Raw genomic sequence first — 21,283 nt, forward strand, 5'->3', positions numbered from 1 at the left:
AGCTTTGTTGAGATATAATTCACATACCATACAATTCACCCACTTAAAGTGTATTATTCAATGGTTTTTACTAAGTTTGCAGATATGTGTAACTCTTACCACAGTTAATTTTAGAACGTTTCCATCACTTTATAAAGAAACTTGCTTTCTTTAATATAACCTCCCTAACCCCCACCCTATCCTGACCCTTAAACAACCACTCATCTACTTGCTGCCTCTATAGATTTGCCTATTCTGGACATTTCATATAAGTGGACTCACATAATATGTGTTCTTTTTGTGACTGACTTTCTTCTTGTTTTTCAAGGTTCATCCATGATGTAGCATGTATCAGTACTTCTTTCCTTTCTGTGGCTGCATAATGTTCCATGTACGATGAAATTACTTCTGTCACCAACTACCCAGAGTTTGGCCAAACTTCACAGGTAAGAGCACAGTTGCAATAAGACTGCCCTAAATTCAGACGCTAGTCTCAAGCTCAGGGGTCCTCACTTTGACTAGCTATCTACACTCCCAGGTATTCCCACTACTCCTGCAGCTTCCATAATTTGCTGGAATGACTTACAGAACCCAGCAAAGCGTTATAGTTACTGTATCTGACACCAATTCTCTAACACTGACTGGGTGTCCTGCATTTCAATCCAATTCTGATAGTAATGTCGACTGAGAAACACATGCACAACCTGTGAGTTGTGAGTTAAGTTTTATCTGGGGTAAAATTAGGACTATAGTCCAGTAGACTGGACTGCTAGCATTTCAGACTGCTCTGAGAAGCTGCTCCAAAGAGGTAGGGGGCGGAGTTCAGTATATATGTGGTTTTGGTGCACGGGGAGTACATGCAATCGAGCACATATTTTTTTGCAGGAGGTTTCTGCTAGTCTCATGAAGGTTACTGCTAGTCACTAGGAGCAGGTGTCACCATGAAGGGCGATTTTCGTGCTTTTCTAGGTACAAGGAGATGCAACAATTGGACTCATAAAATTGTCTCCTGAAAATATGTATCTGGAGACCTGTTTTGCCAGTTTTTCCCAGAGCACAGAGTGCCTCGTTCCTCATCTCCACCCTGAACTCCTTTCAGGGGGTGTTGAAGGTCAGCAGTTGCAGCAGCTCATAATTTGATCCTTGTAGAGGTAGATGGCAAGTGCCAATTTGTAGGGGACACTAACTGCCTGTAGTTAGCGCCAGATCCCACAAGTTAAAATGCAAGGTCCTCAAAAAGACCCCTTATTTCAGGTTCCAGCCACAAGTGGGATCCCCAGGTTACTTGTAGTACTGCCTGACTTGGCTACAGATTCCTGGGTTCCCACAGCCAACCCTCAGGTTCAATAATTCACTAGAATGACTCACAGAACTCGGGAAAGTGCTCTATTTATGATTACCTTTTTTAAATTTTAAAGCATGCAAGTGAACAATCAGATGAAGAGTTATGTAGGACAAGGTCTGGAAGGGTCCTGAGTGGCAGGAGCTCCTGTTCCTGTGGAGTGAGGGCATGCCGTCCCAGTACATCAATGTGTTCGCCAACCAGGAAGCTCCCTGAGCCTCATTGTCTAGCGTTTTTCGATGAGATTTCATTATGTAGGCATGATTAATTAAATCATAGGCTATGTGATTGAATTCAACTCCAGCCCTTCAATCTGCATGTTTTTTCTTTTTTTGACCGTGCTGCGTGGCACGCAAGATCTTAGTTCCATGGCCGGGGATCAAAACTGTGCCCCCTGCAGTGGAAGCACAGAGTCTTAACCACTGGACCACCAGGGAAGTCCGTGCATGGTTGTTTTTTTCTAGTGAGTAACCTCTTCCATCCTGAAGCTATCGAGGGGCCCTGCCAGAAGTCACTTCATTAGTATAACAGAGAGACTCCTATTGCTCAGGAAATTCCAAAGGTTTTTGAAGCTTTGTGCCAGTAACTGAAGACAAAGACCAGATAAGTTCTTTATTATATCACAAGCCACTCTCTGGTTTTTCACCAAGGATCCCTTATAGCCAAAAGAATCATACCTGTCTGATCATCTACATTTGGTGTACATCTATATAACAGGTAGGGCAATAGTAACAAGATGAATATGCCTAACATCTGGAGGAATCAGTGTGGGGTAGACATAGGAGGCTTGTATTTTCCCATACATTTGACTATCAATATTGATATTGTAGTCTTACCAACAATGCCAGTGTTATATCTCATTGTGTAGCTGTTACGTGAAAAATAAGAGTAATTAGTTCAGTCCCTCATTATATCTTACGATCAAAATGTCTCCCACGGCAAGGCCACCCAGGTTTGCAGTCTTCTCCTATATCTCATCAGGTTCCAAAGCAAACGTGGTCTCAGGATTAGATGGTTTCACCCTGAGACATCTGGTATAACTGAACTAAGGGACATACCATCTTTTTCTCTGAGCCCCTTTGAAGCATTAGTGTAATATGGGATTTCCTTCACTGCATAACCTATTTATTCGTTCCTTCACTCTCAGCTTCTGTTCCTCATTCTAAAGTTCATACGGTTTTCAACAGATGCTGAATAGTCAGAACAATCTTATAAAAGAAGAACAAAGTTGGAGGACTCACACTTCCTGATTTCAAAACTTATTGTGAAGCAATAGTAACCAAGACACTGTGGTACTGGCATAAGAACAAACCTAGAGATCAGTGAGAGAGTAGAGCAGTAAGGGTCCAGAAATAAACCCATGTTTCTATGGACAGCTGATTTGACAAGGACATCAAGAACATTCAATGAGGAAAGATTAATCTTTTTAACTAATGGCACTGGGACACCTGGACATCCAGATACAGATGAATGAAGTTGGACCCTTACCTCAGACCATATACAAAAATTAACTCAAATCGATTAATTTCCCAAATTTAAGAGCTAAGACTATAAAACTCATAGAAAATACAGAAATTAATCCTCATGACCTTTAATCTGGCAATGAGTTCTTAGATATGATACCAAAAGCAAGCACAACAGAAGAAAACATGATAAACTGAATTTCATCAAAGTTAAAAACCTTAGTGCATCAAAAGACATTATCAAAAATATGAAAAGACAGCCTACAAAATGGGAGAAAATATTTGCAAATTATACACCTGATGATGATCTAGTATCCAGGATATATAGAGAGCTTCTACAACTCAGCAACAAAAAGACAAACAACTCAAGTAAAAAATGAGAGAAAGACTTGAATAGCCATTTCTCCAAAGAAGATATACACAGTGCATAAAAAGATGCTCAACATCATTATACATGAGTGAAATGCAAAAAGACAAACAGCAATTAAAAACTAGGAAAAAAATTTGAATAGATAGTTCTCCAAAGAAGCTATACAAATGGCCAACAAGCATGTGAAAAGATGCTCAAAATCCTTGGTCATTAAAGAAATGCAAATCAAAAACGTAATGAGGTACCACTTCTTACTCACTAGTATGGCTCTAATAAAAAGAAAAAACTGTGCTCTGATTCAGTTGATACACACAACTGAAAATATAAACTTTCAGGGCATGTATTGCTTTTTTAAAAATATACATTTATTTATTTGTTTGTTTTTATTTTTGGCTATGTTGGGTCGTCATTGCTGTGCACAAGCTTTCTCTAGTTTCGGCGAGCGGGGTCTACTCTTCCTTGTGGTGGGCGGGCTTCTCATTGCGGTGGCTCTTCTCTCGTTGTGGAGCACGGGCTCTAGGCGCGCGAGCTTCAGTAATTGTGGCACGCAGGCTCAGTAGTTGTGGCTCACGGGCTGTAGAGGGCAGGGTTAGCAGTTGTGGCGCACAGGCTTAGTTGCTCCGCGGCATGTGGGATCTTCCCAGACCAGGGCTCGAACCCGTGTCCACTGCATTGGCAGGTGGATTCTTAACCACTGCACCACCAGGGAAGTCCAAACCCTCATACATTGTTGATGGGAATGTAATATGGTGCAGCCGCTGTGGAAAAGAGTTTGGAGGTTCTTCAAAACATTAAACATATAATTACCATATGATCCAGCAATACTTCTCCTAGGTATATATGCAAAAGAATTGAAAAGAGGTACATAAACAGATTTGTGTACTAAAATGTTCATAGTAGCATCATTCACAATAGCCAAAAAGTGTCCATCAATAGATGAATGAATAAACAAAATGTAGTTTATACATACAATGGAGTATCATACAGCCATAAAAAGCAATGAAGTACTGACACATGCTACAACATAGATGAACCTTGAAAACATTATACTAAGTTAAATAAGCCAGACACAAATACTGTATGATCCCACTTATATTAAATATCTAGAATAGGCAAATTCATAGAGATAGAAAGTAGATTAGATGTTCCCAGGCTCTAGGGGGAGGGGAAATGGAGAGTATTTGCTTAACGGGTACAGAGTTTCTCTTGGGGTGACAAAAGAATTCTGGAAATTGCGGTGATGGTTGCACAATACTGTGAATGTAATTAATACCACCGTACCTTACACTTAAAAATGGTTAAAATGGCAAATTTTACTATATATATATTTTTTACCAGAATAAAGAGAAAAAATATATATCTTATTCCTGTCTGCATACAATCATGCTGTTTCCCTCATCTTAATGAAGATTATCGTATGAACATAACATCAATCATACTCCATGGTGAAAGACAAAACTTTCTAAGATCAGGAACAAGACAGGGATGCCCACTTTTGTCACTTCTATTTAACATAGTACTAGAAATCCTAGCCAAAGAAGTTAGGCAGGAAAAAGAAACAAAAGACATCCAAACTGGAAAGGAAGAAGTAAAATTATCTTTGTTCACAGATGACATGATCTTATATGTAGAAAATCCTGAAGATTCCACACAAAAAAACCTGTTAGAACTGATAAACAAATTCAGCAAAGTTGAAGCATACAAAACCAACAAACAAAATCCAGTGAGTTTTGTAAAACAATAAACAGAAACCTCAATTAAATAGAGTTGGGAGACCAGAAGGGACTGCTTCATGCCCTGAGACCTTAGGAGAGCCCAACAGGAAGAAGAAAGACTCCTTTTTTACTGGTGAGGAGCCCTCCCACCTTCCTTTTCCTCTGTATAAAAGTGTTCTCCTACCTTTGCCATACAGAAACTTGCATGTATTGATAGCTCGCCGTGGTTGCAGACCCCTGAATTGCAATTCTCTGCTGATCCCAAAGAAACCTGTCTTTGCAGAACTATCTGACAGTCTATTTGTTTCAGTTCAGCAGTTTCTATACACTAACAATGAACAGTCTGGAAACGAAATTAAGAAAAACAATTCCATTTACAATAGCATCAAAAAATAAAGTACTTAGAAATTAACTGAAGAGATGAAAGATGTACAATGAAAACTACAAAAATTGCTGAAAGAATTAAAGAAGACACAAGTAAATGGAAAATCATCCCATGTTCATGGATTGGAAGACAATATTATTAGGATATCAACACTCCCCAAGGCAAGCTACAGAATTAATTAAATCCCTGTCGAAATCTAATGGCATGTTTTGCAGAAATAGAAAAATCCATCCTAAGATTCATATGGAATCTCAAGGGACCCCAAAGAGCCAAAACAATCTTGAAAAAAAGAATAAAATTGGAGATCTCACACTTCCTGGTTTCATAACCTATTATAAACCTACAGTAACCACAACAGTGTGGTACTGACATAAAAACGGATATATGGACCAATAGAATTGAATAGAGAGCCCAGAAATAAAACCTCACATATATGGTCAAATGATTTTCGACAAGGGTGCCAAGACCATTCAATGTCTTTTCAAAAAATGGTATTGGAAAAACTGTCTATCCACATGCAAAAGTGTTGGGAGGCAGAGATATTGAATAATATCCACCGAACTGAGAAAGAACTTTGAGACCAAAAACAAAGCAGGCAACTCCATAAAGTGCAATTTTGAAGTTTATTGTGGGTACTGACACACAGCCATATTATATAATGCGTATTGTGAACTTACCTACAGCTAGGATCCAGAGGCATTCACAGCTGCGCTCTGCGAAGGGGATACCTTGGATTTAAAGGGGCCAAAGCGAAAAACAGAATTTGACTACCAAGTAAGACGCACATCTGCATCCAAGGGAACCGGGGCTTCTTCCTCCTGGGGGGTCTCATGACCATTAACCATCTGTGTCAACAAAAGGCATTCTTCTAGTTTTCGTATCACATGAAGGCAAGAGTAAAAGTTGTTAGGAAAGTAATCTGGCTTGGGTGCACTCCTTGTGAGTAGACTAAAGCTCAGTTGTGCGGAAAGGGGAGGGGCAAGACTGGGCCTAAGATGGAGCTGACAAAATGGAGTCAGTGTGGTTCAGCCACGTAGATTGGCAGTTTATTTAGCTGTCCCTATGACTCTTTGAGCCCATGGTCTGATAACCTGTGTAACTCTCCCATCAATGTTAATTTGCATTCTCTGTTCCTTTCTGTGTGGTTCTGGACACTGGAGGGAGGCAGGCTGGAGGGCTATGTTTCCATGCCTCCTCCCACTCCTCTTGAGGTCCCCCTCGAGGCAGATACCTAGATCTCTGCTGGGTGTGGCTGCCTCCTTGATGTAATGAAGAAGGAACACTTAGAAGGAACAGTACTTCTTGGCTGATGTCCTGGGTCACTGAGATAATGTGGTTCAGAGGACGTATACTATTAATTGCCCTGTGCAGGGGTCCGAGAAGCTGTGAAGGGTCTAAGGTGTTATCCTGTTTGCAAATCAAAGAACGATTATACACACATATACTAACATAGTCACAAGATCTCTGGTTCAGAGACAGGCTGTTAAATGACAGCATCTTGTATCAGTTCCCCAACCCCAAACTGCCGCAGACCGGCTGCAGAAAGCTAGAAGTTCCTGGCGGTGAGGGGTAAGGAACTGAAAAGCACCAGTATGGGATTAGAAGGGCCAAGACAACTGATGGTTGCAAGGCAAGTTTATTCAAAGAGCATGAATGTATATATAGGTTTAGTACGGAACGAATAGCAGACAATAAATCAGTACACCTTGTTTTCCACATAATTCTGTCGCCACTGTCTATGCGTTAGCATGCTTTATGGGCCATTCTCTGGAGGTACAGACTTCCCCCTTAGGGCAGCACGTCCTTCTTCTGGGGAACAACCAGGGGCTCTTAGATCCAGAGCAGGCACCTGGAACGAAACTGGCCGCAAGCCATTTTCCTTTTTTACGCTCAATACCGCAGCGTCAGGAGTACATACCAAGAAAGAGACAAGCAGTTCTCCGGAAAGCAGAAAGCTGAATAAGCTTACAGCTTGGGGGCCACCACACCAAACTCCCCATTACATGACACAGTGAAAGCCAATGTACCTGTGTGTGCAGAGGGGCTGTACGCTACAGGAGAGGAACCCTGAAATTATAAAACTCAGAGCTTATGTAGAACAAGTGGCATAGCTGTCTCTCCTCACTGGGGGTTGGAGGAAAAAAAGAGAGTGAGAATAAGCAAATGGCTCTGGGTTTTATTACCTTGGAAAGGGAGAAGCTGACTCTTGGAAAATGCACCAGAGAGGAAACATTCTGTATCCTCCTAGGCATGTTTACCATTCAAACATCCTTTAACACAGGTGCCAGTAATCTGTTCAGAAAGCCCGCATTGGGCAGAAACCCTTGGTTCTCCCACATAGCTCTAGACAGGCGACTTTTCCCTGCCCTTTCTGCCCCAGTAGTTCTTTTCTAAGGAAGGGCAGGTATGGTTTCTAGGGAGTTAGGATGAAGAAAGTTTAAGTATAATGGATTCGCTATCCAGCAATGTGCCCAGTAAACGTCTGTTGAGTGAATGACACGGACCCGCTGTTTAAGATTTTAATGAAGATGGGGCAGAGGGTTGGTTGGTTGAGATGTCCTGACGAGGCTCTCCCAGAGCCAGGGCAATCTGAGCCAATTCATTCCTCTCCCCCCCTCTCCCCTGGGCCTTAGGCAAAGGCCCCGGCTCCCTGAAGCAGTGCCAGGGCTCCTGACACCCCCATGGTCAAGGCGGAACGCGCACAGACTGGGACCACGCCAGAGCTCTTCAGGTCTTCTTGGTGATTGAGGGCTCCAGCGTCCAGAAAGGGATTCCCGTCCAGTGTCAGGTTATTTACCTCGGGCAGCTCGTCTGGCCGCGGCGCCCTGCTTAGCCTGTTGCAGCTGAGATCAAGCTCGCTGAGCTTGGGCGGCAGTCCTTTAGGCACTTGCTCCAGCCCCGCGAACGACAAGCTGAGAGAGCTCAGTGAGCTGGGCCAGACACACGAATTAGCGCCCGGGGCGGTGGCGCGCAGCGAGTTGTGGCTGAGGTCCAGGCGGTGGGGTTGCACGCTCGCCGCCGCCAGCGCAGCGCACACGCTGCTGAGCGTCTCCATCCCCGCGTTGCGTAGCGCTAGACCTTGGAGGGCCGGGAACTTGTGCGGACAGAGAGCCGCAATCAGCCCGCGCTCGCCGAGTCCAGGATTGTCAGACAGGTCTAGGCTGGTGAGGGCCTGGAAGGTGGGGAGCTGTGCGCAGGCAAAGGCAAGCGAGTGTGCTTGCGCGATGTTCAGTACCCTGAGACCAGGCTTGAGCCACTGCTGCAGTTCGCCGAGCCAGGCACCTCCTGTTGCCCACGACACGTTACGGAGACTGAGGTTGGAGAGCGCAGGCCCAGTGGCTTCCAGAGGCGGCGGCGGCATCGGGCCGGTTACCTCCAGGTCCTCAAGCGTCAGTTCCTTGAGGCGGGAGTAACCGAGTGCACGCAGAAGGGCGACCAGAAGCGGAGCAGGAACCTGGGCAGCGCCCAACGTGAGCCGCCGCATTCGCAGAGCCTTGATTGTGTCAGCGTACTGCTTCGGGTCGGCGTCGGCGCTCTTTAGAAACTGTTCCAGGCTGCGGCCGCCGCCATGGATCTCCACCTCGACAGCAGCCACACACTGAAAGGCGCTAGACCAGTCAGGCTTCGGATCCGTGAAGTTGCAGACGCAGCGGAAATCTTCTTCGTCCAGCTCGCAGGGCTCTGGTGTGGCCGCAGACACACGCAGCAGTGGCAGCAGTAGCAGCAGCAGACAGGGCACGCACACCTGCGGAGACAGCGGAGGTCAGGGCGGATCCTGCCGGTCCCTAAGGTTCCCCGAGTAGCCCTCCTTCGGCCCTAAGAGCATACACTCACCATGGTCGATAGGTCCTCAGAACCTCTGCCTCTCCGCCGGGCTCTGGGATGGGCTGTGGCTTCTTTCCTTTACAGCGGCTCTTGTCGGCTTCCAGGCTCCACAAACCTATCTGTCCTTACTCTTTGGCAGCCTCTGAAAGTTTATGTAACCCTGGGATGTCACTCCGTTCCCTCCTCTTTGAACCCTGTCACTCCCCACTTTTCTTCCTCCTAACCACCCCATCCGCTGTCCTTCTGGGAAATTTTGCAGTGAATGATGTTGCCAGGAGAGGAGCCATAACAGGAAGTATTTTGCAAGGTGTCTAGGGCCCTCTGCCTCAGGCAGTGCCCTGATGACTCAGGTGCCCCCAGCCTTGTCTGGGATGGGGAAAGGAAGATCCCCAGTGCCTCAGGCCAGGACTCTTACGTCCCCTGCCTATAGCCCAGTGACTCAACCCGGGTAGTTTCCTTAACATTTCCCTAGTCTTGGTAGTTACTGTTAACCTCCTGTCACCCAAGTCCAACTCCCTGAATATCCTCAGGTATTTAACTGCGTATTTTGTGGAAGAGACTGCAGACTTCATCTATTGACTCCAAGGGCTAGAATTAGGTTCAAGAGAAGGAAGTTGGTCTGAGGAACAGCTCCTCCCGCCCTCCTTTTTTTTTTTTTTTTTGCTGACTTGTTCTTTAAATTTGTTTATTAAGAAATAATAGCGCTTTTTTTTGGCCGCACGACATGTGGCATCTTAGTTCCCCGACCAGGGATCAAACCCGTGCCCCCTGCATTGGAAGAGCAGAATCTTAACCACTGGACCGCCAGGGAAGTCCCCTCACAATTTTTTAAAGTGATAGCTTTCTTAAAAGTAGAGAAGTCTATGTGTTTAACAGAGACACATTGGCCAAGTCCCTCGCTCTCTTAGTTTCCACTTCCCCGCCCTGAAATTTGAGAAATGAAATATTCCTAAATATAATTTTCCCACTTGTACCTAGCTCTCTCCTGCCCTTTCCCCAGCACAATTCCTATGCCCTAGGAATGAAAAGCTGGACCTATATTGAATGAGGATTAATTAGTAACTCACCTGCTTTGTCAAGAAAAAAAAGCAAGTGTCCCAGAGGGTGGGGAATTGTTACCAAACCAGGTTTGTTTGCCCAACAGGCAGTAAGCCAAACACTGAGACGCTTTGGTTTGTAGCAGAGAAAGGGTTTATTCACAAGGCATCTAAGTGAGGAGCAGGGAGAACAAGTCTCAGATTCACCTCCCTGAAGGCAAGGGGCTTGGGATATTTATGGGTGAAGGGTATAGGGTGGTTGGAGGTACTGGGGAAGGCAATTGGGGACAGGAAAAAGGTGAGGTAATCAGTATTCTGCTCAGGTGTATCTGAGTTACATGCTTCTTCATGGGATGCATGTTCAGAAAGTGGTGGCATTAGCATGATCTGAGGGTGAAGTTTTGGCCTTCTGATGTCAAAAGGCCATCCATCCAACACTCGCACAGGCCCAGTTGGAGGGTCAGTGGTTCCAAGCAGTCTTAATCAGCTGGAACACGACCTGGCAAGAGCTGACTCTAAGTTCCTGAAAATCAACTTAAGGAACTGTTACTATAGCAACCCATTTGTCAGAGGTGTTATCCACAGAGGGGCAGTTAAAGGAGTCTTGTGACATATTGTGTAAGCTATATGAGGGTATGTAATTTGCAGGAACAATTAAGGCAAGCTTGATCGGTGAAGGCAGTTTACATGATATTATTTATTAAGCAAGTTACAGTTCAAGGGATCTAATTGATGACTGCCCTCAATTTTAGAAGGGCTATGCTTTTAAAACAGCCCTCACAAGTCTGAACTTCTGGATTTCTGGGCAAAGAGCTACATGAAAAACATTTGAATTTTCACTTCCCTTTTTCCAGAAGTAGCCACATCTGTCCACAATCCAAACAAGGAAGCCCCATCGGACCACACTGCTCCCTGTGTGTCCTGTTGGGCATGTTCTAATACCCTAAGCCATGCCTAAAGGCCAGACCATGTCACTGGGACATCTCTGAGGACCAAGATATGAGTATAGTTCAGTGTGAAATACACTGACTCTGCAGTCAGACAAAAAGGCTTGGAATCCCAGCTCTATGGCTAAGGTTGTAACAACAGCCCTTCATTGTTATTTTCTTCATCAGAGTCTCTGCATTCAGAAGGCTCAGGCCACTGAAGCCTGGCTCCTCAGGAAATTCCATCACCTTAACAACAAGAACCTACTGTATAGCACAGGAACTATATTCAGTATCTTATAATAACCTATAATGGAAAAGAATCTGAAAAAGAATATATATATCTATCAGGTTGGCCAAAAAGTGCCTTCAGTTTTTAAATAAAAATAAAAGACACATTTTTTCATTTTCACCAAGAACTTTATTGAACAACATATTCACCCTTTTGTTACACTACCTTCTGCCATTTTTCAGGGAACTTCATAATTCTATCTTCCCAAAACTTTTTATCTTTTTGAGCAAAGGACTGTTCCAGGTGCCTTTTACAGTCCTCCAGGGAACTGAAATTTTTTCCATTAAGAGAATTTTGTAAAAACCGAAATTAATGGAAATCCAAAGGTGAATGTGTGGTGAATATGGTGGATGAATCAGAACTTCCCAGCCAAGCTGTAACAGTTTTTGTCTGGTCATCAAACAAACATGCGGTCTTGTTTTATCCTCATGGAAGATTATGCGTTTTCTGTTGACTAGTTCCAGACGCTTTTTGTCGAGTGTTGCTTTCAGTTGGTCTAATTGGGAGCAGTACTTGTTGGAATTCATCGTTTGGTTTTCTGGAAGGAGCTCATAATAGAGGACTCCCTTCCAATCCCACCATATATGCAACATCACCTTCTTTGGATGAAGACCGGCCTTTGGTGTGATTGGTGGTGGTTCATTTCGCTTGCCCCACGATCTCTTCCATTCCACGTTGTTGTACAGTATCTGTAAACCCACCTAACATGATTCAAAATGGAGTAACACCTGTCAAGGGCACCCATTAAGTCTCTTTCAGACACCCGAGACCTGGAAAATTACTGAAGACTGCAAGTCTATTCTCCGAAAAAACACATCCTATAGACACACAGCCAACCCCGGTACTGCTGTGGACCAGAATAGACATGAACCCACCTCCTTTTCCTGCACCTTGCCCTTTGAAGCCCAATAAAAGATTCAAACCCCACGCTTTGGGACCAGTGCCACCCTATGTGTCTGGCCCCTTTCCTCCCTTGGAAAGTGGAGGAGTAAAAACTTTCTTTTCTTCCCTGGTTAATATTTCTGTGAATTCTTTCACAACCCGCGTCGGCTCACCTAACAGTATCCACTTTTCATCGCCCGTCACAATTTGTTTTACAAACGGAACGTTTTCATTACGTTTAAGTAGAGAGTCGCGTGCGGAAATATGGTCAAGAAGTTTCTTCCCACCCCCCCGCCCCCGCTTAACTTATGTGGAACCCAAACATCAAAGTGATTAACATAACCAAGCTGGTGCAAATGATTTTCAACGCTTGAGTTGGGTATTTTGAGTATGTCGGCTATCTCCCGCGTGGTATAACGTTGATTGTTTTTAATTAATGTCTCGATTTGATCGCTATCAACTTCAACTGGTCTACCCGACCGTGGAGCCTCGTCCGGTGAGAAATCTCCAGCACAAAACTTCACAAACCACTTTTGACATGTTCGATCAGTCACAGCACCTTCTCCATACACTGCTCAAATCTTTTTTTGCGTTTCGGTTGCGTTTTTACCTTTCTTAAAATAATAAAGCATAATATGCCGAAAATGTTGCTTTTTTCCTTCCATCTTCAATATTAAAATGGCTACACAAAAATTCACCAATTTCGATAACTCTTTTTTAAAATGCATGCTGATATGCCAGCTGTCACATACAATCTAACAAAATCGCTTTGAAGGAAGTTAAAGACAACTAAGTGCTACTAGAGCCATCTTACGGAAAAAAACGAACGAACCTTTTGGCCAACCCAATATATATATATTACACAACATTGTAAGTTAACTATACTTCAATTTTTAAAAAATGGTTAAAAAAATTCCATCACCTTAGGGGAGACACTCTGGATGAGGGGTCCAAGCTAAGAGGGGCAGTAATGTTTCTGCAAAGGTCCCCAACTCACACCTTGATTCAAAAAATATCTATCGTTTGTCTAAACTAAGTGCCAGCGCTAATAGCAAGCCCTGGGATGCTGATGTGACCATCCCATGGTTCCTCAAGTACTCTAGTAGGTGCGGGAGGCAAATGCAGATGCAGAACTACAGTCCATAGTGAAGAGGACTCTTACAGAGGAGACAAGGACTTGGGGGAGCTCTAGAGAAAGGAACAGCTAGCCTTGTAGTAGAGAGAACATGAGGCTGTTTCTTACAGGATTAACAGAGTTGCCAGGCAGATAAGTGCAAAAAACAAAAACAAAAAACAAACAAACAAACACCCCAAATAAAAAACAATTTGGGCAGCTGTAACTGTTTGAGCAGACACTCTGGGCAGAGCATAGATTTTTCCTGGGGACTTGCCTTAGCTTCCCAACCAGGAGAAAGAAGTAGGTGTTAGAAGCCAGCCTGCCGCATGAGGAAGGGGACAAGACCCAGATCCTATCCCCAGCCAGAGCATGGTGCATTAATAAATGGTGCTCAGGGAATTCCTTGGTGGTCCAGTGGTTAGGGCTCTGTGCTTCCACTGCAAGGGGCACGGGTTCGATCCCTGGTGGGGGAACTAAGATTCCTCAAGCTGCACAGCCAAAATAAAAAAAATAATAATAATAAAGTTAAATAAATAAATGGTGCTCAATAAATGGCTGTCCAGAGGCTGGATGGATGCTGGACCTGGAGAGAAGATATGGAGAACAGGATGATGGTCTGCAGATATTTAACTAGATGTTTTGTGGAAGAAATCAAAGACTTCACCGATTGACTCCAAGGGGTGGAACTAAATTAAAGGGAAGGAAATGGGTTTGAAGAACAGTTCCCATTCCTGGATTTGTTCTTACTTGCACATTTGTCTAAGTAGTAGCTTTCTAAAGATTAGAGGCCTCAGTAAGAATTCTTTTTAACTTTTTTATTGACCGCACAGCTTGAAGGATCTTTGTTCCCCCAAGAGGGATTGAACGCGGGCCCTTGGCAGTGAAAGCGTGGAGTCCTAACCCCTGGACCGCCAGGGAATTCCCTCAATAAAAGTTCTTAAGTGCTACCAGGACTCTACTCTCTTGGAGCTGTGAAGGCGGTTTGGGAGGAGACAACGTCAAACAGTTACACTGTAACTTAATGTTAGCTGTGAAAAGGGTTATGAAGGAGAAGCGTACGGTGCTATATGCTCTCATAACGGGGGCACTGGTCCAGTAGTTCTGAGTAGGGGACACTGGAGATCTCGAGGACAGTGTTAAATAAGGGAAGAGTGCTGGTTGTAGTGAGGGTGGGGTGGCAGAGACAGGGCTCTAGGCAGTGGAACAGCCTGTGCAAAAGCCCAGAAGAGAAAAAGTGCAGGGCTTATTCAGGGAACAAAGATTCTAGGAGAGATGAGTATGGTAAGGCTAGAGAGGTATGCAGGGATTAGACCATATAGGGCTTAGTTGGCCACAATTCAGATTTTGAGGGTATGGAACACAGTTTTTGTTTGTTTGGCTGCGGCGGGCGGCTTGCGGGATCTAGTTCTCCGACCACGTATTGAACCTGGGGCCATGGCAGTGAAAGTACCGAGTCCTAACCACTGGACGCCAGGGAATTCCCTGGAGCACGGTTTTTAATTCACCAGTTTCCCCAGTACCTACTAGATTAGTGGCTCTCAAAATTTGACGAAAGAACTACTTTATCCTGAAAATAATTCACTTTTTTAAAGTATTTTTAAAATTTTTATTTATTTAATAAATTTATTTTTGGCTGCGTTGGGCTTTCGTTGCTGTGCACGGGCTTTCTCTAGTTGCAGCGAGCAGGGGCTACTCTTTGTTGCGGTGCGCGGGCTTCTCATTGCAGTGGCTTCTCTTGTTGCGGAGCATGAGCTCTAGGTGCGCAGGCTTCAGTAGCTGTGGCACGTGGGCTCAGTAGTTGTGCCTCTCTGCCTCTAGAGCGCAGGCTCAGTAGTTGTGGTGCACGGGCTTTGTTGCTCCCTGGCATGTGGGATCTTCCTGGCCCAGGGCTCGAATCCGTGTCGCCTGCATTGGCAGGCGGATTCTTAACCACTAGCGCCACCAGGGAAGCCCTTGCGGTTCACTTTTATTCAGAACAGTGACACATAATTGAATTTGTTTCCTTTTTCTCACCTGAAAAATGAGGATAATTGTCATGGCGAACATTCAATAAGGTAATGCACTTCCAGGGGTTAGCCAGCTTTCATCACTGAGAGCCGTGTTATTGGTGAAATGGAGTTCGACATCTTCCTAGAACTCGGGGTAGTTTTGAATGTTCATTTAGAATCTGTTAGGGATGGGGAGGTTGTGTTTGCTGAGTGGAAGGTGACGCTAGGGGCCTGGGGCTGTCCGAGTCGAGGTTGAGTTACTTCCTTTACTAGATCGGAAGCCGAGAAGCCGGAGGCCACGGGGAGAGGCAGCTATCTGGAATTCTCTCGTCTAGAGATCCCACTCCTCTAACCTTCGCCTCGCTCCGCTCCGCCCCGCCCCGTCCCGCCCGTGGTCGCTTCCCGTCCCGCCCGTGGTCGCTTCCCGTAGTTCTGCCCCGCCTTCTCTTCACTTCATGCCCCGCCCACTGGCACCTCCCCTTCCGCCCTGCGCTGCGGCTGCGCAGTCCGTACCATGTTCTAGACCCCCGGGCACTGTTGCGTGCTCTGTGGTGCAGGTTTACTCCCGTTCCACCATGTGGAGCCGACAGCGGGGCGGCCTCAAGCCGTTACGCTGCGGGGTGGAGCAGCTACGGTGCCGCCGGCGGGAGCGGGAGGCAGGTGCGGGCGGGCGAGGGAACACGGGAGGATGAGGGTATGGCGGTCGGAGTAGGGGTGAGGAGGCTTCCAGGGTTGGAGATGGGTTCTGGGTCCTGGGTGCCCCTCCCATGATCAAGCGGCTCCTTTGCTCCCAGCACTGCGGAAGGCACGGAGAGAGCAGCAGCTGGTCAGCAAGAGGCTGCTGAGAGACGAAGCCTTGGAGGAAGCCGAGGAGGGATGTGTGGCCATGATCTTCGGGGAAGCCGAGGTGAGGGGGCAGGGTGCTTGGTGAGATCCACACCAGGTAGCGGCAAATACCTTCTCTTGTACTCGAGGTCCGCCCCCAGACCTGAACGCGGTCCCTTCAACACCTCCTTCCGTCTAGTGGGCCAAGCCGGAAACCAGGGAATCATCCTCGACAACTCTATCCCTCATCCCCACATCAATACATCAAGTCTTAGCGCCCCCCCCCCTTTTTTTTTTTACCTCCTAAAGAGCTGTGGAGTCTTTTAAATGGCGTTGCCATCACGATCGCCACCACCCTCTTCTCTGAATACTTAACAGCAGCCGCCTAACAGGTCATCTGCAGAAATTTTGCCTCCTCAAGTTAATTCTCTATACATCAGTCAGATGCGTCTTTTAAAAACACAGAGACCAAAATCCTTCCTGTGATCTACACAGTCCAGCATGGTCTAACCTCTGCTACTTCCAACCTTATCAATTCACTCATTTCAGCCAAATTGTCCTCTTTTCAGTTCTTGGAACAATATACCAGGCTCTTTCCTGTCTCAAGGCCTTTGCATTTGCTGCATCTAAAGTGGGTCTGCAGAGTATTAATCATACTAATTGTTTGCTTGTTACTGTTTCTCCAACTAGACTTTAAATCCACAGGAACCTGGACCTTATCTTATTTGTCATCATTGAAAACTCAGATGCCTATACAGTATCTGGCATATAGTAGATGCTCAGTATTTATGGAATAAGTGAACGAAAGAATTTCTTTCAGCTCATTTATTCATTCAGCAAGCATTGGGCATCCCCTGTTTATATTATGTTTACATATATAGTTTACAAAGCACTTATACCTAGGTTATACCACTTATTCATTGTGTGCTTGCTTTATACCAAGGCACCTATGCTGGGTACTGAGGTACAGAAAGATGAAAAGAGAGTCCCTTTCTTTGACGTGTTCACAACCCATTGACGGAGTCAGATGTGCTCCTACCTGTCATGAAGGAAACATGAGGCACAATAGAAACCCCTGAGTCTTCCAAAGGGAACCAGAAAGAGCTAACTTCCCAGAGGCAGTGAGAGCAGAAATCTAAAGGAAGTGGAGGACCTGGGGAGTGTATCCCAGGCAGAAAGAATAGATTATGTGAAAGCTTGGAAGCATTAAAAAACACGTCATGTGATGTGCAGTGTTGTTGCAGTGTCGGTTGCATGGGGAGAATCGCTAGAGGGATAGGCTATGTCAGGCTGAGAGGTTTAAATGTTATCCTTGAAATAACACAGTAAAAAGGCAGAGTAGATGTTATGCCCATTTTTCAGGTAAGAAACTGGGGTTTAGTCCCCTGTAGCGTAAGTGGCAGGGCTTGTATTAAACCCAGTTCTGATTCCCTCTTCTGTCCACTGTACTGCAAGGTTGGCACTTATTGGCCATATTAGTGTAAATGACGAGTTCTAGAGATAGTGCCATATTGAAGGGCTCACAGCTGAAGTGGGCAGAGCAGAACTCATGCCTTGCTTTCTGGCAACTATGTGTTGCCATCTCTCTTCTCCCTGCCCTGGGCTCCAGATCCAGCAGTTCCTGCGGTTAGCCCAGCGGGGGACAGAGGAAAAGGAGAGAGAGGGGGCTCTGGTCAGCCTTCGGCGAGGCTTGCAGCGCCCTGAGACGCAACAGACCTTCATCAGGTCAGTGTGGGTGGTGTGAGTGTGTGGCTGGGGCTCTGAGGGGTGGACAGGAGTGTGGGGGGGATGGGCCACTGGCTGAGCAGGGCTCTGGTGCTCACTCATGTAGGCTGGAGGGCAGCATTCGGACCCTAGTCGGGCTCCTGACCAGCAACCAGGCCCTGCTGCAGCTTGAGGCGGCTCGGTGCCTTCATGAGCTCTCTCACTCTGAGCAGTCTGCAGTAGTTGAGGCCTGCCTGCCAGCCACTTCCTACCTTCTCACCTACCTCTCCGGTCACAGCTCAGACTTTATAGTAAGCCCTGCCCTTTCCTACCTTGTTCTTGGTTTGGATTTAAAAATTGTGCTTTTGGGTCCAGTTTGAGCTGGCAGGTAGGCAAAAGAGGAAAACCTGTTTCTCCTGATGCCCCCAGCCATACACACACCCATCATCTCCCATTCCCCTGTGCCCACATCCTCAAGGACAGGTATGCTCCAGCTTCCCCACTCCCACCCCTACCGCACCCCGGCCTGAGACAGGTCAAGCCCAGTGCTTTTGTTGTCCCGCTCTCAGGAGCTCTGTCTGTATACACTGGGTAACCTGATTGTGGAGAGTGAGGCTGTGAGAAGGCAGCTCCTGCCACAGGGCATTGTTCCAGCCTTGGCTGCCTGCATCCAGGTAAGTGTCCACCTCCTTGCTTTCTCTCTGGGCACCCCTCCCCTCACGTCTCTCTGCATGCCCCACCTGCTTTGGGTAGGCAGCTCCAGCCTCTGCCCTGTGCTAAGGGGTTGAAAGTCTCAGGAAATCTTATGGCCTAGGTTCCAGAGTCAGATCCCTACTCTGTCTGCTTCTAGTCTCCCCATCTGACTGTGCTGGAAGCTCTTGGATATGCCTTGTCCCAGCTTCTGCAGGCTAAGGAAGCTCCAGAGAAGATCATCCCGTAAGTAAAACTGAGTCTCCAGATGTGTAGGCAGGTGTGACCTACTTGGTAGTGTAGCCCCTGATGCCTGATCGAGTCTTCTTTCCAAAGCTGTTGCACATTTCAACTCCATGTGCCTGACTGGGAAGAGCTTTGGGTTTGGACGCTTTCCCACCTGCTCTCAGGGTTTGGGAAGAGTGACTGGCATCTTGCCTTCTGTGGTTCCTACTCACAGCTCTGCTTCTACTGACAGCTCTGTCCTGGGCTCCACTCTCCCCCAACATATGCTGCAACTGTTGCAACCTGGCCCAAAGCTGAACCTTGGAGTAGCTGTGGAGTTTGCCTGGTGCCTTCACTACATCATCTGCAGGTAATAGGCCAATTGGGAAAGTGCCACAAACCTCCCCTGGGGCTTCCTTCCATGACACTCAGGTTTTTGAACTTTGGTTTCTGGAATTGTTGTGGTGAGTTTTCTTTGTTCTATGGTCCTCTCTTCTTGGAGCTCAGGAAGCCTACAGACCTAGGCCATTTGCCACCTTAAAGGTAGGATTGACCGAGTAGTGACTACTTGCTTCCTATTGCCCAGCCAGGTCAACAATGCCCTGCTCATCACCCAGGGCGCTCTGTCCACCCTGGGGCTGCTGCTGTTGGACTTGGCTGGGGCTGTCCAGAGAACTGAGGATGCAGGACTGGAGCTGGTAGGTGACGAGGACAGGTCAACATCTGGGTGACCTTTCTTTTTACTCAGCTCCTGCTCCAGTGTGCAGGTTGCCCCTTCCTCCTTAAACCTGAACCCTAACTCGTCTTTGCAGCTGGCATGCCCTGTGCTTCGGTGTCTAAGCAACTTGCTAACAGAGGCAGCAGCAGAGGCTGTGGGAGGGCAACTGCAGCTCCGAGATGAGCGTGTCGTGGCAGCCTTATTTATCCTTCTGCAGTTCCTCCTCCAGAAACAGCCCAGCCTGCTTCCTGAGGGCCTCTGGCTCCTTAACAACCTCACTGGTAAGCACCATAATCTGCCTAGGCCTGGACCTTTAGATACTGGGAATAATTCCTCATGGCCTGGGCTGAGGTGGGTAGGATTGGGAGTGGGTTGGTTTCATGCCCCAGTTGGAGGAACTTCACCCTGACATTTTCCCTTCCAGCAAACAGTCCTAGTTTCTGCACCTCCCTGCTCTCCCTGGATCTGATTGAGCCCCTCTTGCACTTGTTGTCTGTATCTAATGTGGTGAGCGTGTTGGTAGGTATTGGGGTCACTTGAGCCCAAGGTCTGGTGGCCAAAGTGTAAACAGTGGGAGCAGCCCTGAGCCCTCATAAGTACCCTTAGCTGAGAGCTGGCAGGTGGTGTGGTATGGATGGCTTCAGGGCCAGACCATCAGTCATAATCCAGACAGTCTAGGTGTGAGTCCCTAAACTGTAATTTACTAGTAACTAACCTTGGGCAAATCAACTAACCACCTTAAGCTTCAGTTTCCTCATTTATAATTGGGAATAGTAATCCTGAGGGTGGCTGAGGGGATTACAGAATATGCATATAAAAGTGCTTGGCACAGTGCCTGGGCATGTGGTCAGCATTCCATAGAAGCTATGGTTAAAATCTTTGGTTTTCATCGTTTGTGGGGACTGTGTACATGTATCTGTCTGCAGGTGCTCACGGTTCTGTGCAACGTTGCTGAGAAAGGTCCTGCTTACTGTCAGCGTCTATGGCCAGGGCCCCTGCTCTCCTCCTTGCTGGACACGTTGGCCTTCTCTGACACTGAAGTAGTAGGCCAGAGTTTGGAGCTGCTGCAACTGCTGTTCCTCTATCAGCCAGGGGTGGGTTTCTGGCCTTAGTCCCCAATCCTTCTGTTCTGAAGCCTCTGGTCTCACCATGGCCCCTTTCCTTCCAGTCTTAACTATAGTCATTTCTCTGGGCCTGGCTAGCCTATGTGGGCTCCAGTTCCGAACTTCCATACTCTTGTTGGGAATGCATTCTTCCAAGAAGAGGTGGGCTAACCCATAAGACTGTGGTAATTGCGTGTTAGGACTGAGGGACCCAGTGTTGAATCCTTTTCTTCCCTGCTCTCAGGCTGCCCAGGCCTTCTTGCAGCAGTCAGGGCTGCAGGCCCTACAAAGGCATGAGGAGGTGGCACAGCTCCAGGATCGTGTGCATGCTCTCCAGCAGACAGCTCTTCATGGGTGACTTGACTTCTCAAAGTCATGTACTCCACTCCCCATCTCCCCCACTCCCCATCTTCCTGGCCCACAGAGCCCCTTTGGGAGGTTTAGAACCATAATGATGTCATGCCCTCTGCTCCCACATCTAAGCCTAAGCCAAGATCTCTGGATCCCAGCTCCTCCAGTTTTACCCAGCAGTGTCCAGGCGGGAGGACCAGAGGGAACTCAGTGTGGCCTACTTAATCTGGGTCCATAGAATCTCATTTTTTCTTGTCCTTTCTCTTTTTTTTTTTTGCTTCAGCAGCTGGTGGCTTTTGATGGGATGGAATAAAATAAGTTTTATTTTTATATTCAACTGCTTTGC

General features: G+C 46.5%; 2 protein-coding genes across 5 annotated transcripts; one reads left to right on the forward strand and one right to left on the reverse strand.

The window, feature by feature from the left end:
* The first annotated feature begins 336 nt into the window (after positions 1-336).
* Positions 337-21,274, forward strand: TMCO6 (transmembrane and coiled-coil domains 6). Of its 4 annotated transcripts, none has more exons than XM_068536018.1 (12): positions 337-425; positions 16,116-16,228; positions 17,756-17,871; positions 17,978-18,161; positions 18,420-18,524; positions 18,701-18,786; positions 19,019-19,135; positions 19,352-19,463; positions 19,578-19,764; positions 19,908-20,002; positions 20,410-20,577; positions 20,831-21,274. In XM_068536018.1, the coding sequence occupies exons 2-12, from the start codon at positions 16,208-16,210 to the stop codon at positions 20,942-20,944; spliced, it is 1,305 nt and encodes a 434-aa protein (XP_068392119.1). In that variant the 5' UTR covers positions 337-425; positions 16,116-16,207; the 3' UTR covers positions 20,945-21,274. The 4 variants fall into 4 exon arrangements, with proteins under 4 accessions (XP_068392119.1, XP_068392118.1, XP_068392120.1 ...); XM_068536017.1 differs by lacking the exon at positions 337-425 and adding an exon at positions 15,813-15,981; XM_068536019.1 differs by lacking the exon at positions 337-425 and adding an exon at positions 15,899-15,977.
* Positions 7,430-9,337, reverse strand: CD14 (CD14 molecule). Its single transcript, XM_068536003.1, has 2 exons — positions 9,089-9,337; positions 7,430-8,999 (listed from the first exon to the last, which is right to left on the reverse strand). Exons 1-2 carry the CDS (start codon positions 9,089-9,091, stop codon positions 7,884-7,886), a joined length of 1,119 nt encoding a protein of 372 aa, XP_068392104.1. The 5' UTR covers positions 9,092-9,337; the 3' UTR covers positions 7,430-7,883.
* Positions 21,275-21,283: the final 9 nt, after the last annotated feature.

This window comes from Eschrichtius robustus, chromosome 2 (genome assembly GCF_028021215.1).
Source record: "Eschrichtius robustus isolate mEscRob2 chromosome 2, mEscRob2.pri, whole genome shotgun sequence".
Classification (NCBI taxonomy): domain Eukaryota; kingdom Metazoa; phylum Chordata; class Mammalia; order Artiodactyla; family Eschrichtiidae; genus Eschrichtius; species Eschrichtius robustus.